The sequence below is a fragment of the Cannabis sativa genome, chromosome 4, assembly GCF_029168945.1.
Source record: "Cannabis sativa cultivar Pink pepper isolate KNU-18-1 chromosome 4, ASM2916894v1, whole genome shotgun sequence".
Classification (NCBI taxonomy): domain Eukaryota; kingdom Viridiplantae; phylum Streptophyta; class Magnoliopsida; order Rosales; family Cannabaceae; genus Cannabis; species Cannabis sativa.
Window position 1 is genome coordinate 23,094,925 of NC_083604.1, and position 13,482 is coordinate 23,108,406.

The 13,482-nt window shown below is 31.6% G+C and overlaps 1 protein-coding gene across 1 annotated transcript; it reads left to right on the forward strand.

Annotated features, from left to right (window-relative positions):
- The first annotated feature begins 1,491 nt into the window (after positions 1-1,491).
- LOC115712294 (pentatricopeptide repeat-containing protein At1g71060, mitochondrial) lies at positions 1,492-3,426 on the forward strand. Its single transcript, XM_030640556.2, has one exon. The coding sequence runs from the start codon at positions 1,543-1,545 to the stop codon at positions 3,187-3,189; it is 1,647 nt and encodes a 548-aa protein (XP_030496416.2). The 5' UTR covers positions 1,492-1,542; the 3' UTR covers positions 3,190-3,426.
- The last annotated feature ends 10,056 nt before the right edge of the window (positions 3,427-13,482 follow it).

The window sequence follows — 13,482 nt, forward strand, 5'->3', positions numbered from 1 at the left end:
CCATTCCCGACATTCCCAATGTCTAAACCCGTCCCCAAAATACTAACATACTAAGTTGTGATTTCTACTGAGCCAAACGCCGCGTTCCAAAGTACCGGACACCGGAAATGCGAAATATAACAACTGCTGATAACATACTCATGCATATCTGAATTCCATAATAAATTATTTAAATAGCTATAAATAATTTCCTGATTAACATAAATAACAGCTAATTTCCAAATTAACTAAGCGGGCTTTACAGATTTTGTCCCACTGGGTTTTTCTAGCAAGATTTTTAACGAGGCAACTATAAATCATGTTAACATACTTGCATATTATGAAGCAAGTAGAGAATGTGTGGGAGTGAGATCATTGACATAGCATATTCGGGAAACATATGGATTGCATTCTATGAAGAAGTATCAACACAAACAGTTCTCTATGAAGATAATACTGCTTGCATCGCTCAACTAAAAGGAGGGTACATTGAAGGAGATAGAGTTAGAACACATTTCACCAAATTCTTCTTTATACGCTTCAAGAAAATGCATATTGGTGTTCAACATATTCAATCAAGTGTCAATCTTGCAAACTTATTCACAAAGTTATTACCAACATCAACATTGAAAAGATGGCAGATAAGATCGAAATTCGTCGATTAGAAGATCTCCATAAATGCGTAACTGAGGGGGAGTTAGTTTACACTATATTCTTTTTCCTTTGATCAAGTTTTCAGCAAGATTTTTAATAAGACAGTTATTATGGACATCCAAGGGGGAGTGTTATAAATATTAATAATTATGTGGATGTCCAAATCTTTTATTTATTACCATTAATTGTAATCAACATTCCTCTTTTTCTTAGTTTCCCTTTTTCTTAGTTTCTTAATATCTCACTCTTGTATTTGTATAAATAGGAGTTCACCCCATTGGAATAAACAACTGAGAAATTCTCATTCACTTTCCCTTTCTCTCTTCTTCTTCTTTCTTCTCATCTACTTTATATTATTTTATATTATTTTATAACAGTCTCAAATTTATAAAGAAAAATAAGGGTAAATACCATTTTGAATCCTGTATTTTATAAAAGTTACTAATTGGACCATTTGTTTTGTTAAATAATAAAATAGACCATATATTTTTCAAAATGGTAAAAATAAGACCGTCAGTTCAATTTTTAACAATTTTATTTTTTAATATAATTAACTTTAAGACAATTTCTAACACGAACAAATACAGAAAATTTAACCACTTTTGTCATAGCATCTCTAGATTAGATTATTATTAAATTTTATTTTGATAAAAAAATCAGTTCAGGGTCCTATTTGTAAAATTTTAAAAAATACAAGATCCATTTTCTCATTTAATAAAACAAAAGGTCCAGTTAATAACATTTACAAAATAGAGTCCAAAATAGTATTTACGCGAGTATTACCATTTACCACCATAACAAAAAAGATTAGGGGTTATGTATAAAACTTACAAACTTTTGCCTCCAATTATCCACACTGTTTTACATATAAAATGAAATTTATGTAAAAGCTGCTCTCTCTAAATTCATATGGAGTTGTTTCGAGTTTTGAGTGTTCTCCGGAAAACATCCAAAAATCACATTACTTCATTTCGACATTACTATAACTCTTCAATATCAAACCCTTTATCTCCACAAATTCGTATTCTTGCTTCAACTGCAACATCTGAAAGGAAAGACTATCTTCCATCTGGCTTTATTTGCAATCGCTGTGTTTCCTACGGACCGAACTCTAGTAGTGATTTAGATCAAACCCAAGTTTCTGTTAAGAGTTTTTCGAATAACCCAGTTGCCACAATCGATAATATAGCTGAAGACGCAGAGAAAATCTGTAAAATATTGTCAAACAACTCCGCCAACCCTCGGGTTGAAAGCTTCCTTACTGATAATGTTGCTAGTATTGAGATGTCAAAGGAGCTTGTTTTAGGGGTTTTGAAGAAGCTAAGTAATTCGGGTGTTCTTGCCCTTTTGTTCTTCAGATGGGCCGAGAAGCGAGACGGGTTTCACTATACGACTGAGACTTATAATGCTCTGATCGAAGCTCTGGGTAAGATCAAACAGTTTAAAAAGGTGTGGGAATTGGTGAACGATATGAAGCTTAAAGGTTTGTTGAGCAAAGATACTTTTGCTTTGATTTCGAGAAGATACGCGAGAGCCAGGAAGGTGAAAGAGGCGGTAGAAACGTTTGAGAAGATGGAGAAGTTTGGATTAAAGGCCGAATTGTCGGATTTCAATAGGTTGATTGATACTATAAGCAAGTCGAGAAATGTGGAGAGAGCACAGCATGTGTTTGATCAAATGACTGAGAGAAGGTTCAAACCGGATATTAAGTCTTATACGATTTTGTTGGAAGGATGGGGTCAGGAACAGAATTTGCTGAGGTTGAATGAGGTTTATAGAGAGATGAAGGACGAGGGGTTTGAGCCTGATGTTGTTACTTATGGCATTATGATCAATGCTTTTTGTAAAGCTAGGAAATATGATGAAGCCCTTGAGTTTTTTAATCAAATGGAAGCAAGTAATATCAAGCCTAACCCTCATATTTTCTGTACATTGATTATTGGATTGGGTTCTGCTAAGAGGTTGAATGAAGCATTAAACTTCTATAGACAATCCAAGGCTAGTGGTTTTAGCCCTGAAATACCAACCTACAATGCCTTAATTGGGGCTTATTGCTGGTCAATGCGGATGGATGATGCGTATAGGGTGCTTGATGAGATGAGACAAAGTGGGGTTGGTCCCAATTCAAGAACTTATGACATAATCTTGCACCATTTGATAAAATGTAGAAAAACAAAAGAAGCTTTCTCTCTTTTCCAGAGAATGAGTGAGGATCCCAATTGTGAACCGACTGTGAGTACGTATGAGATCATAATTAGGATGTTCTGTAATGAGGATCGAGTAGATATGGCGATTCGGGTTTGGAATATGATGAAGGGCAAGGGAGTTCTTCCGGGAATGCACATGTTCTCTACATTGATTAACAGTTTATGTCTTGAGAATAAGTTGGATGATGCTTGTAACTTCTTCCTAGAGATGATGAATTTGGGGATTCGACCTCCAGCTCAGCTGTTTAGCAATCTTAAACAAGCTCTTCTTGATGAAGGGAGGGAAGATAAAATTCAAACTTTGGTTGAGAAGATTGAGAATCTGAGGAAAAGTTCATTAGGTGGTTAATGCATTAATAGAACCAAAAGGTTGAGAGAATAGTAAAATTTCCTATATAGAGGCCTTTCTGTTTTTTTTTTTTTTTTTTTTTTAAGGGAAAAAAAAGTTTTGCTTAGAGCTTTTTAACATGAAATGTTTGTTTTCATTGGTGAAAGGCATTGAGAGTTCGTTCTTGCTCTGTGACATTCTTTTGATGTATTTAGAGTGAAATTAAAAGTGTAGATCTCCACTAGAAATTGTTTAAAAGTTTTATATAACTTATTCTATTGCAAAATGAAAACGTAGTTTACTTAATGAAGTTTTTTCTTGATGTAGTTGTTCAGCTTTAACCCAATGTTTGGTAGGACTGGAAGAAATACAGTAGGAATATAGAAAACTAAAAAGAAAGTATCAAAATTTTATTTCTTCTTTAGTTGTTTGGTCATAGATATGTTAAAATAGGCTTGTTATTTTCCTTTTTGTATTCAGTTTTTACTTTTTCTTTTTTTACTACCACTGGTTTTATGGAATATTTGAGTTGTATTCTGTTATGTTAGTTACAGTTGGTTGGTTGTCTTCTTGTAACTAACTTTGTAACTAATTGTCTATTGTAATCTTCTTGAGCTTGAGCTATGAAAAGCTCACTCCCTTTTTTGATTCATTAATGAGAAATTCGTTCTGTTTCCTTCTTCTCTTTCTTTCTGGTTTTATTTTTTTTAGTTTGTAATATGGTATCAAAGCTACGGCTTTCGTGAGCTCTTTCTCTGGTTTCTTTGTTGATTGTCATTGTGGCTCATGGCTCTTGGAGGAGCCAATACTCGAAGCACGACAAATCAGGGAGATGAATCTCGAGCTGCTAACAGATTCTCTGTCCTGGAAACGAATGATCGACCATCAAGAGAAGATCCTAGAAATCCTTCATTTCGAGTGGAGATCAATCAGTTGTGAATCTTGTTCCAAAGATCTTGACTGGCTGTGAGAATTACAGCTCATGGAGGCGATCCATGATTGTGGCTCTTGCAGCAAGAAACAAAGTAAAGTTTGTCGATGGGCAATTACCTGAACCAAAGATTAATGATGACATCTATGATGTGTGGTTTCGATGCAATAGCTTGGTGATTTCTTGGATTTTACATGCCATATCAAGTGAGATTGCTGATAGCGTGATGTACCTTGACAATGCTGCAAAAATTTGGACAGAACTTTAGGAGAGATATCATCAGAAAAATGTGCCAAGGGCGTTCGAAGCTAAACGATCTATGCATGCATTAGTTCAAGGTTTGAATTCTGTAACCACTTATTTCACTCGTCTGAAATCATTTTGGGATTTGATACAAGAGTATAGGCCACAGCCCGTTTGCACTTGTGGTGCTATGAAGACTATCCAAGAATACCAAGATAAGGACCGTGTTCTTGAGTTCTTAATCGGTCTAAATGAGTCCTATAGTGGCGCTCGATCCCAGATTTTGATGCAAGATCCCTTCCCTAATATCAACAAGGCTTTTGCCTCTGTTGTTCAAGAGGAAAGCAGAGAGGAATTACCACTAATCAAGGTGAAAATAATGCTCCTCCCACATCATCCAACAATGGTCCATTTGCTGAAAGTGTCCAAGCACACAAACCAAAGACTATCTGTCATCACTGTGGTGTCCAAGGACATATTATGGCCAAATGTTATCGTTTACATGGATATCTCCCAGAACACAAACTGTATGGGAAGTTCCCAAACAGAAATGCTCAAGGTTCTGAAAAATCCCCTGCTGCCAACTCGACTAAGCTCAAAAGAATGGTGAGGCTAATGGAAATGACAAGAACATTGAGCAAGACTTCATGGCCACCTTTGCTCAATGTCAGAAGTTGATAAACATGTTGTCACAGAAAAATTCAGAAACAACACAACAGTGAGCAGACAAATCAGCCCTCAGTCTCTCAATTTTTTGGTGAAATCCTTCCTAAAAACTCTTGTTGGATTCTCGACACTGGTGCTACTCACCATGTGTGTCATAGTCTTTCACTTTTTCAAAATACTTATGCTAATTCTAAGTTTTCTTGTGTCAATCTGCTTAATGGTAACACTGTCAAAGTTCTTTGCTTAGGAACTATTGTCATATCACCTAATCTTGTTCTTAAAGATGTTTTGTATGTCCCTGATTTTCATCTTAATTTGTTATGTCTTCACTTTTTATCCTGATTATTGTGTTATTTAGGGCAGCTTGAAGACACATCATATTGGGATGGCTAGGAGACTTGGGAAGTTGTTTTACCTTGAGGAGCCTGCTGTGAAAATCAACCCCAATGTCTTTTCTTTAATTTCTGATTCCAATATAGACAATGACACTATTTGGCATTTTAGATTGGGGCATCCCTCTTGTGTAAAAACTCATTCTTTAAATAAAGATTTACAATTTCAAGGTCAATCTTGTTCCAATTTTTATTGTCCTATTTGTCATTATGCTAAACAAAGAAAGCTCCCTTTTGTTTCTAATCACAACATTGCTAAAGATTGTTTTGATCTTATACACATAGACATTTGGAGACCTTTTAACACTTTGATTGTTGTGGGGGCAAGTATTTTATCACCATTGTTGATGACCATTCTAGGTACACTTGGGTTCATTTCATTAAAAATAAGGCTGAGGCACAAACTGCTATTCCTAATTTTATTCAGCTCATTAAAACTCAATATGGAAAAACCATTAAAGTTGTGAGGTCTGATAATGCTAAGGAATTACAATTTGTTGAACTCTTTTGTAAAGTCATTTTTTGGCAAGTTAGATGCCAAAATATTTTTTCTTTTATGGTAAGATTGATTTGCATTCATACCCGATTATCTTACCTTATTTATTCGAATTTTATTGCTCTTTTCTATGTTAGGAAAGAAGCATTTTTCAGCTGAGTTTTTCTTGTATGGAAACTTCTTGTAAGAGAAGCAATTCTCTTATGGAAAGTTAGTTTTTAAAGGAAACTTTGATCTTTATCACTTTCCTTGTTAAGTTCGATTTTGTCTTGATTATATCAGATCATATTCGCTGTTTATAGCAGGTATCAAGACCCAATACAAAATTGAACCTATTTATAGTAAGTTTCCTATACTGGTCTGATTTGCTGCGTCAGATTCCGATTCTGATGCTGCAGATTGAGTTTTTCTTAAGAAAGTTTTGTACAACTGTAGATTCGATCTTGTGGCTGTCTCTAGGGTTTCTATGTTCTATAAATAGAACCTAGAGAGCAGCCATTCGAATCAGCTCTTCCATTATTCACTTTTTGCATTTTTCTTATTTGAGAGAAGAGAGTTTCTTTGTTATGTGAGAACCTAGTTGTTCATCTAAGTTCTAGTGTATTATATATCAATTCTTACTCTGTCCTAGAGGTTGTTAGAACGACTTGATTAAACAAGAGAGTGGTCTTCGGGAGAAGACTTGTTGAAGCCTTACTTCGGGAGGAAGTAAGCCCTCACACTTCAAAGACGAAGGGAGTCCGTGCTTGAAGGTGTTTCAGAAGTCGGATTCATAAAGTGCAATACAAAGGATTGCGACAATAATTTAGAGGGAGTCTAAACCTGTATAAGTCAATTGTCTTTGTAATTGTTGATACTTTATTAGTTGATTTCATTATCTGGGCGTGGCCCCGTGGACTAGGAGTGTTTGAAAGAACACTGATACCGCGTACAAATCTCTTGTGTTAAGTTATTTAATTTTCTGCAATTATTTTTATATTCTGTCTGTTCTGTTTTGTCGCTGCAAATCTGGGTTTTGCAATATTAGAATTACATTCTGCTTCTGCAGACGTATACAGTTTTATATTTTCATATATATTATTGACATTTGAAAAAACTCAGTTTTTCAATTGGTATCAGAGCGGGACACTAAACTCTTAATGTGGTCCTTTTAACGATTTTGTGTAAAATATCATTTTTTGCATAAGGAAGTTCGATTTCTAGACCACTTTTACTTAATGATTCTAATTATCCTTATTGGAAAGTTAGAATGAGGGCCTTCATCAAATCTCAAGATGAGAAAGCTTGGAGGATGGTTTTATCAAGTTGGTCTTCTCCAATTGAGACAAATTCTGTAGGTAATTCTACAGTAAAATCTAAACTGGAATGATCTATTGAAGATGATAAACTTTCTGCCTACAATAGCAAAGCGTTGCATGCTATATTTAATGGTGTAGGTGAGGGCTATATTAAACTTATATCATCTTGTGAATCTGCCAAGGAAGCTTGGGAGATCCTTCAAACTCAGTTTGAAGGAACATCTGATGTTAAGCGCTCTAGATTTATTATGCTTCAAACAAAATTTAATGAGCTTAGGATGTCAGATAATGAAACCCTAACTGAATTCTATGAAAAACTATCTGATATTGCTAATGAATAATTTTCTCTTTGTGAAAAACTTGATGATTCTGTCCTTGTGAGAAAAATTGTTAGAGTTCTTCTAGAGAGGTTCGATACTAAGCTCTTGGCAATGGAGGAAGCTAAAGACTTTAGCACAATGAAGGTGGAAGAATTAATGGGTTCCTTGCGTACTTTTGAACTGAATTAATAAATTAAACAAAAAGACAAACCCAAATCCATTGGTGATAAAGGTAAAAGTATCACTTTAAAAGTTGCTGATAATGAAAATTCTGATAGTGAATGTGATGATGAAATTGCTTTATTAACAAAAAAATTTCAAAAATATATGAAAAAGATGGGTAATAAAAAGAATAATTTGAAATTTTTAAAAGGAAATACTTCTTTTAAACCTTCTGTTACTAACAAAAAGGGAATTCAGTGTAGGGAATGTGAAGGATTTGGGCATATTCAATCTGAGTGTGCAAACACTTTGAAAAAGAATAAGAAAAGTTTCAATGTCACTTTGAGTGATGAAGAAAATTCTGAGATTGTTGCCCTAACTTCTGTTTTGACTAATGTGCTGTGTTATTCACAGGTGAAAGCTAAACTAGTATTGTAATATGCCGATAAGCCTAATGGTAAATAATTAGGGTTTATATTTATACTATGGGTTAATCAGGTACTTACTGGGATTATGATCTTTCTAATCTATTTCAGTATAAAATTTAAATTTTGTTATAAGTGAGTAAATAAACGTAATTTGTTAATTATGGAGATTTATATAGCATGTATGAATGTAATATGAGTTATATGTGGAATAAAAATATTTTCAGGTTCGGGGACCCTGACGACTCAATAAGTGGATATATAAGCGTAATTTGTTAATAACAGGGATTTATTTGAATTACATTCTGCTTCTACAGACGTATACAAATTTATATTTTTGTTTATATATTGACATTTGCAAAAACTCGATTTTTCATCTTTAATAATCTTGGCATTGTTCACTACCATTCTTGTATGCATAGGCCCCAACAAAATTCTGTGGTTGAGAGAAAGCACGAACATTTATTAAATGTTGCTCGTGCACTCTTATTCCAATCTTATATACCTTTGGTTTATTGGAATGAATGTGTTTCTACTGCTGCCTACCTCATAAATAGGACACCTACACCTAATCTCAAACATATCTCCCCATTTCAAGTTCTTAATGTTGGGTTTTGTGCCATAAATAAAACTCATTTCAATATAATCAGATTTACTTATTAATAAAGATCAGAAATAACATTTTATGTTGCATGGTTCACATGATTTATTTCATGATTATATATATAATGTATAAAAGCTATTTAAGTCCAGAACGTATGAATTTGTTAATGATTATAGTGTTGTCAGCACAGTGGAATATAATCTTGCTTATATGTTCGAAAGTTTATTCCCTGATTGTCAGTTCACTGGATTTAGATTGCATGATAATCAGCGATAGGTATCCTTACACCTTGGATAAGTGGTATGTCCTTTCCAAGGCATTAGCAAAGTTTACCAGCATCGGATGTATGGAGTATACATTAGAAGGGACCGATATTGAACTTTGATTAGATATGTTAAAATTTACCGTAATATCTATTCAATTCAATATCACCTGTTGATCCTAGATCAAATGATCTTAATCCTGATATGGTTAGGTTCGATCTCAAGAGTATTATACATGTTCTTTGATTTGTTAGTTAAGCCTACTTTTGGGTCAGGGTGATACATACATTTTGGGAACACGATAGTATAATTGAGTGGGAGCGCCAACATATATATGGAATCAATAACTTCTATAGGAATTTAGAAGTGAAACGATGATATCCTTCGAGCTTGGCTAAATAGAGATAAATGGTTGAGATCTCATTTCTCTTCGCTGAAATATCATTTATACGGAGCTAAGTGTTTTAAGGATAAAATACATTGAAGGTGTAACGGTAATTTAGTCCCTATTCAATGTAGATCATCTACTAGAGGGTCATTGATCAAATTAGGATTATAACAATGGATAATTAATAGCGTATCTATATCGTGGAACATATAGAGCGTTCTATATGACTGAGAGTGCAATTCCAAGTTCTAAGTGTGGATTCAATAAGGAATTAATAAGTTAGGGAATTTACTTGGTAAATTCGGTTCAGCTTATTGGAAGCTCGGTTATATAGGCCCATGGTCCCCATACTAGTTGAGACCATACTGCTTGTAAGACTCAGTGAATTGATTTTGATTAATCAATTCTAATTTTAAAGTTAGACTATGTCTAGTTTATGAATTTTCACTAAGCAAGGGCAAAATTGTGAAGGAAAAGTTTCTAGGGTACATTTGTTAATTAAGAGACTTTGATTAGTCTAATTAATAAATATATTAAATGACATTATTATTTAATAATTAATTTTTAGTTATTAAATAATTAGAAGTGACATTTAAATGGTTAAATTGAAAAATTGGCGTTTTTGAGAAAATGAGATGCAGAAATGATAAAACAGTAAATTGCAAAAGTAAGGCCCATTATCCACTAATATGGCCAGCCACTCTTATAGGGTTTTATCATTTATTTTTTCATTATTTTAATGCCAAATAAGTTTAACCCTACCCTAGTGGTTTGCTATAAATAGGTAGTGATGGCTTCAGAAAAATACACATCTTTTCTTCAGAAAAAATGAGTGCCTTCTCTCCCTAACCTAGCTGCCACTTTAAGTCTTCTTCTTCTTCTAAATTTTCGAACCTTGAGTGAATGAGTGAGTGCCCACACACATCAGGTGGTATCTCAATCATAGTGTGGAAGATTGTGAAGAATCCAACCAACAAGAAGGAGAATCAACATCAAGGAAGGAGAGAAAGAGATCCAGATTCAGATCTTGGTGATGCTCTGCTACAGAAAGGAATCAAGGGCTAGAGATCTGAACGGAAGGAGTCATTATATTCCGCTGCACCCAATGTAAGGTTTCCTAAACTTTATATGTGTTTATTTCATTGTTTTAGAATTCATATTAGGATGTTAATGAAACAATAATGGTAGTAAATCTAGATCCTGGTAAAATATTTCCAACAACTGGCCTCAGAGCCATGGTAATGATTTACTTTCATGAAATATAAATTAAAACGATGATATGTGTTGATTTGGATGGTTTCATGTTGATCTGTGTGTTATATGATGATTGATTGATGCTTGTGAAATTTTATAAAAAATAATTCAATATTTGTTTCTAGAATTATTTTTATTGGATAGTTTGGAAAAAATTAAGCAATTTACCTTTTTACAGAACTCAATTTCGATTTTATTTGAATTAGTTATGATTTTTTGAAGTTTTGAAAAATATGAGGGTGACATCACTCACCCCACGCACGCGGAATCCTCATTTTCTCAGTCGTGTGCGGGTTCGGACAGCCTTATGTCCGAGATTTCTCGGTCTAAAGGTGCCGAGTGTGTCTGGATGCTGGCCTGTGCGCGCAAAAATGCTGCTAGAAGCATCCGTGGGCGTGTTTTGAGCCTTATCTGCCCGACTGCATGCCCCTGGATGGTATGCATTGCATAGTGTCCGTACCACATGCATTTTTTTCGATTTTCTTCGTTTTTTCATGCTATTTCATGGAATTAACTTCCGTTTTTTGTGTAGTTTTGTATTTTAATTTTTACTTTTCATATTTCAAATCTAATTATCAGAAATAAATTAATTTGAATTTTTAAAATTAATTTGAGATATTAGTGTAATTTGAACTTGAAAATAGGTAAAAATTTATCTTTTTTCTTAATTTTTTATCTTTTTTTTTTAAATTTGATTATTTTATCTTATATTTAAATTTAAGGTCAGATATTAAATTTTTTTAAATTATTATATTTTTTAAATTATTTGACCTTATTTAAATTTAAAATAAGATTACTATCATCATGATATTTTGAATAGAAATAAGATATTTTGCTAACTTTTAAATTTTATTATTTTTTTATTTAAATCAAATTATAAAATCAGAAAATGATATTTAATTATCATTTTACTTTATTGAATATTTAATTTATAACATAACATGAAAATTTAAAAGATGGTTAGCAAATTTTTGAAATGATATTTAGGTTAGTTGAAACTTAATTTTTCAAAATTGTAGGTTTTAATTTTAAATTTTTTTTATTCAAAATTTATTTTTAAAAACCGAAAATATTTTTTTATTATTTATTATTATTTTCGAAATTTTATTTAATAAATTAATTAATTTAAAATTAAATAAACCCTACATCCAACCATCCAATTTAACTTGTTGCTGGAGTATGTGTTTTAGCTTGTGTGTAAGTTTTATAAAACCTATTATTGCTTGATCTAAATTGTCATGGTTAACTTGTTGACAGATCCAATGATCTGATTTTAACCCATGGTTCAATTGTCAATAGGTCAAGTAAATAATTTGTAACAGGTAAATTTTATATTCTTCTTTCATCTGTGTATGGCCTAGTAACATGATAGGATCCATCCAAATCTGTGTGCATGTGTGAGCCTATATGTTTACTTTATGTTTAGATGCATATAGGTTGTTGCTAAATAAAATGTCACACCATGATAGATTTTATTTAAGCCCATTTAGTTGTTGGGCCTATTCAATTAATAACAGTTGTTCATTTTAAAGTTAAATTCCTCACTTTTGGGCCTTGTGTCAGAGTTAGGGGCCAATAGAAGTGGGTACGGCATACTGAACCCAGCTCTCCCTCACATGAACTACCCCAACTGTGAAGGCCCATTTGCCTGATTTGGATAACTGTTAGGTTAATTAAATTAGTTTAACCTAATAAAATTGATTAGCAACATACTTAATTTCATTTTTTTTAAATTAATTTAAAAAAAAACACACTTAGTTTAAAGAATTAATTTCTAGATAAACTATGGTATTTTTCTTGTATTTAATTAAATATAGAATTATAACTAACTAGATTCTTTGTGAAGCTTATTTTAATTATTTCATTAAATATTCCTATTTAAGTTGTAAATTAGTTATTTCTAACTAATTTTATTTATGAACTTAAATTTTAATATTTTTTGAATTTCAAAATTAAGTTGAGGAAATCTAGGAATTGGTTATTGAAGATTCTTAAGATATTTTTTAAGTTGATATTTTTTTAAAAATATACATCAACTTAAAATGGAATATTTTTCAAATTAGGTGATTACAACTTAATTTTGATATTTAATTAAATTTTATTCGAAAAATATTTAAGTTGGATTTTTTAGATTTTTTCTATAACAACTTAAATTAGCTACTTTTTTAAATTTTAGAAAAACACTTAGTTATTGAAATATATTCTAGATAATTATTTCTAGTACTAATTATATTTTCTAATATTTAATTCGAAAAGTATTTTAAGTTGTAAATTAATTATTTATTTTAATTAATTTTGGACCAACTTAATTATATAATATTTTTCCTAGTATTAAACTAGAATTAATAATTAAGTCTCCTCTATACTTAATTATTTATTTCTTGAATTTAATACATTTAATTAAATTGAAAATTTAAATATCTAAGTTGATTTTTATCATGATACTTAAATATTATTATTTTCATGTTATTTAATTAAAATAGAGAATTATTTTAAGTTGGAAATTTTCTTTAAAATTTCATAACACCTTAAATTTGAATAATTTTCAAAATATATTTTTTATTTTTATTAATCAATTTTCGAAATTGCATTTAATTATGCAAGATGTTTTTGAATTTTTCTTGAAAAATAGATTAAAGTTGTAAATTAATTATTTTAATTAATTTTTGAACCAACTTAAATCAATGATTTTTTTCATTTATTGATCAATGACCTAAAATATATTATAATTAGAAATTGAATTAATTAGTCAAGGAAAATCTAGATGGATATTATTTTTTTTACTTGAAGTATTTTATAAGTAATGTTTAATTAAATTATTTTATTTTATTTTAATAGAAATTTCGAAAATTGTATTCTTATATACTTCATT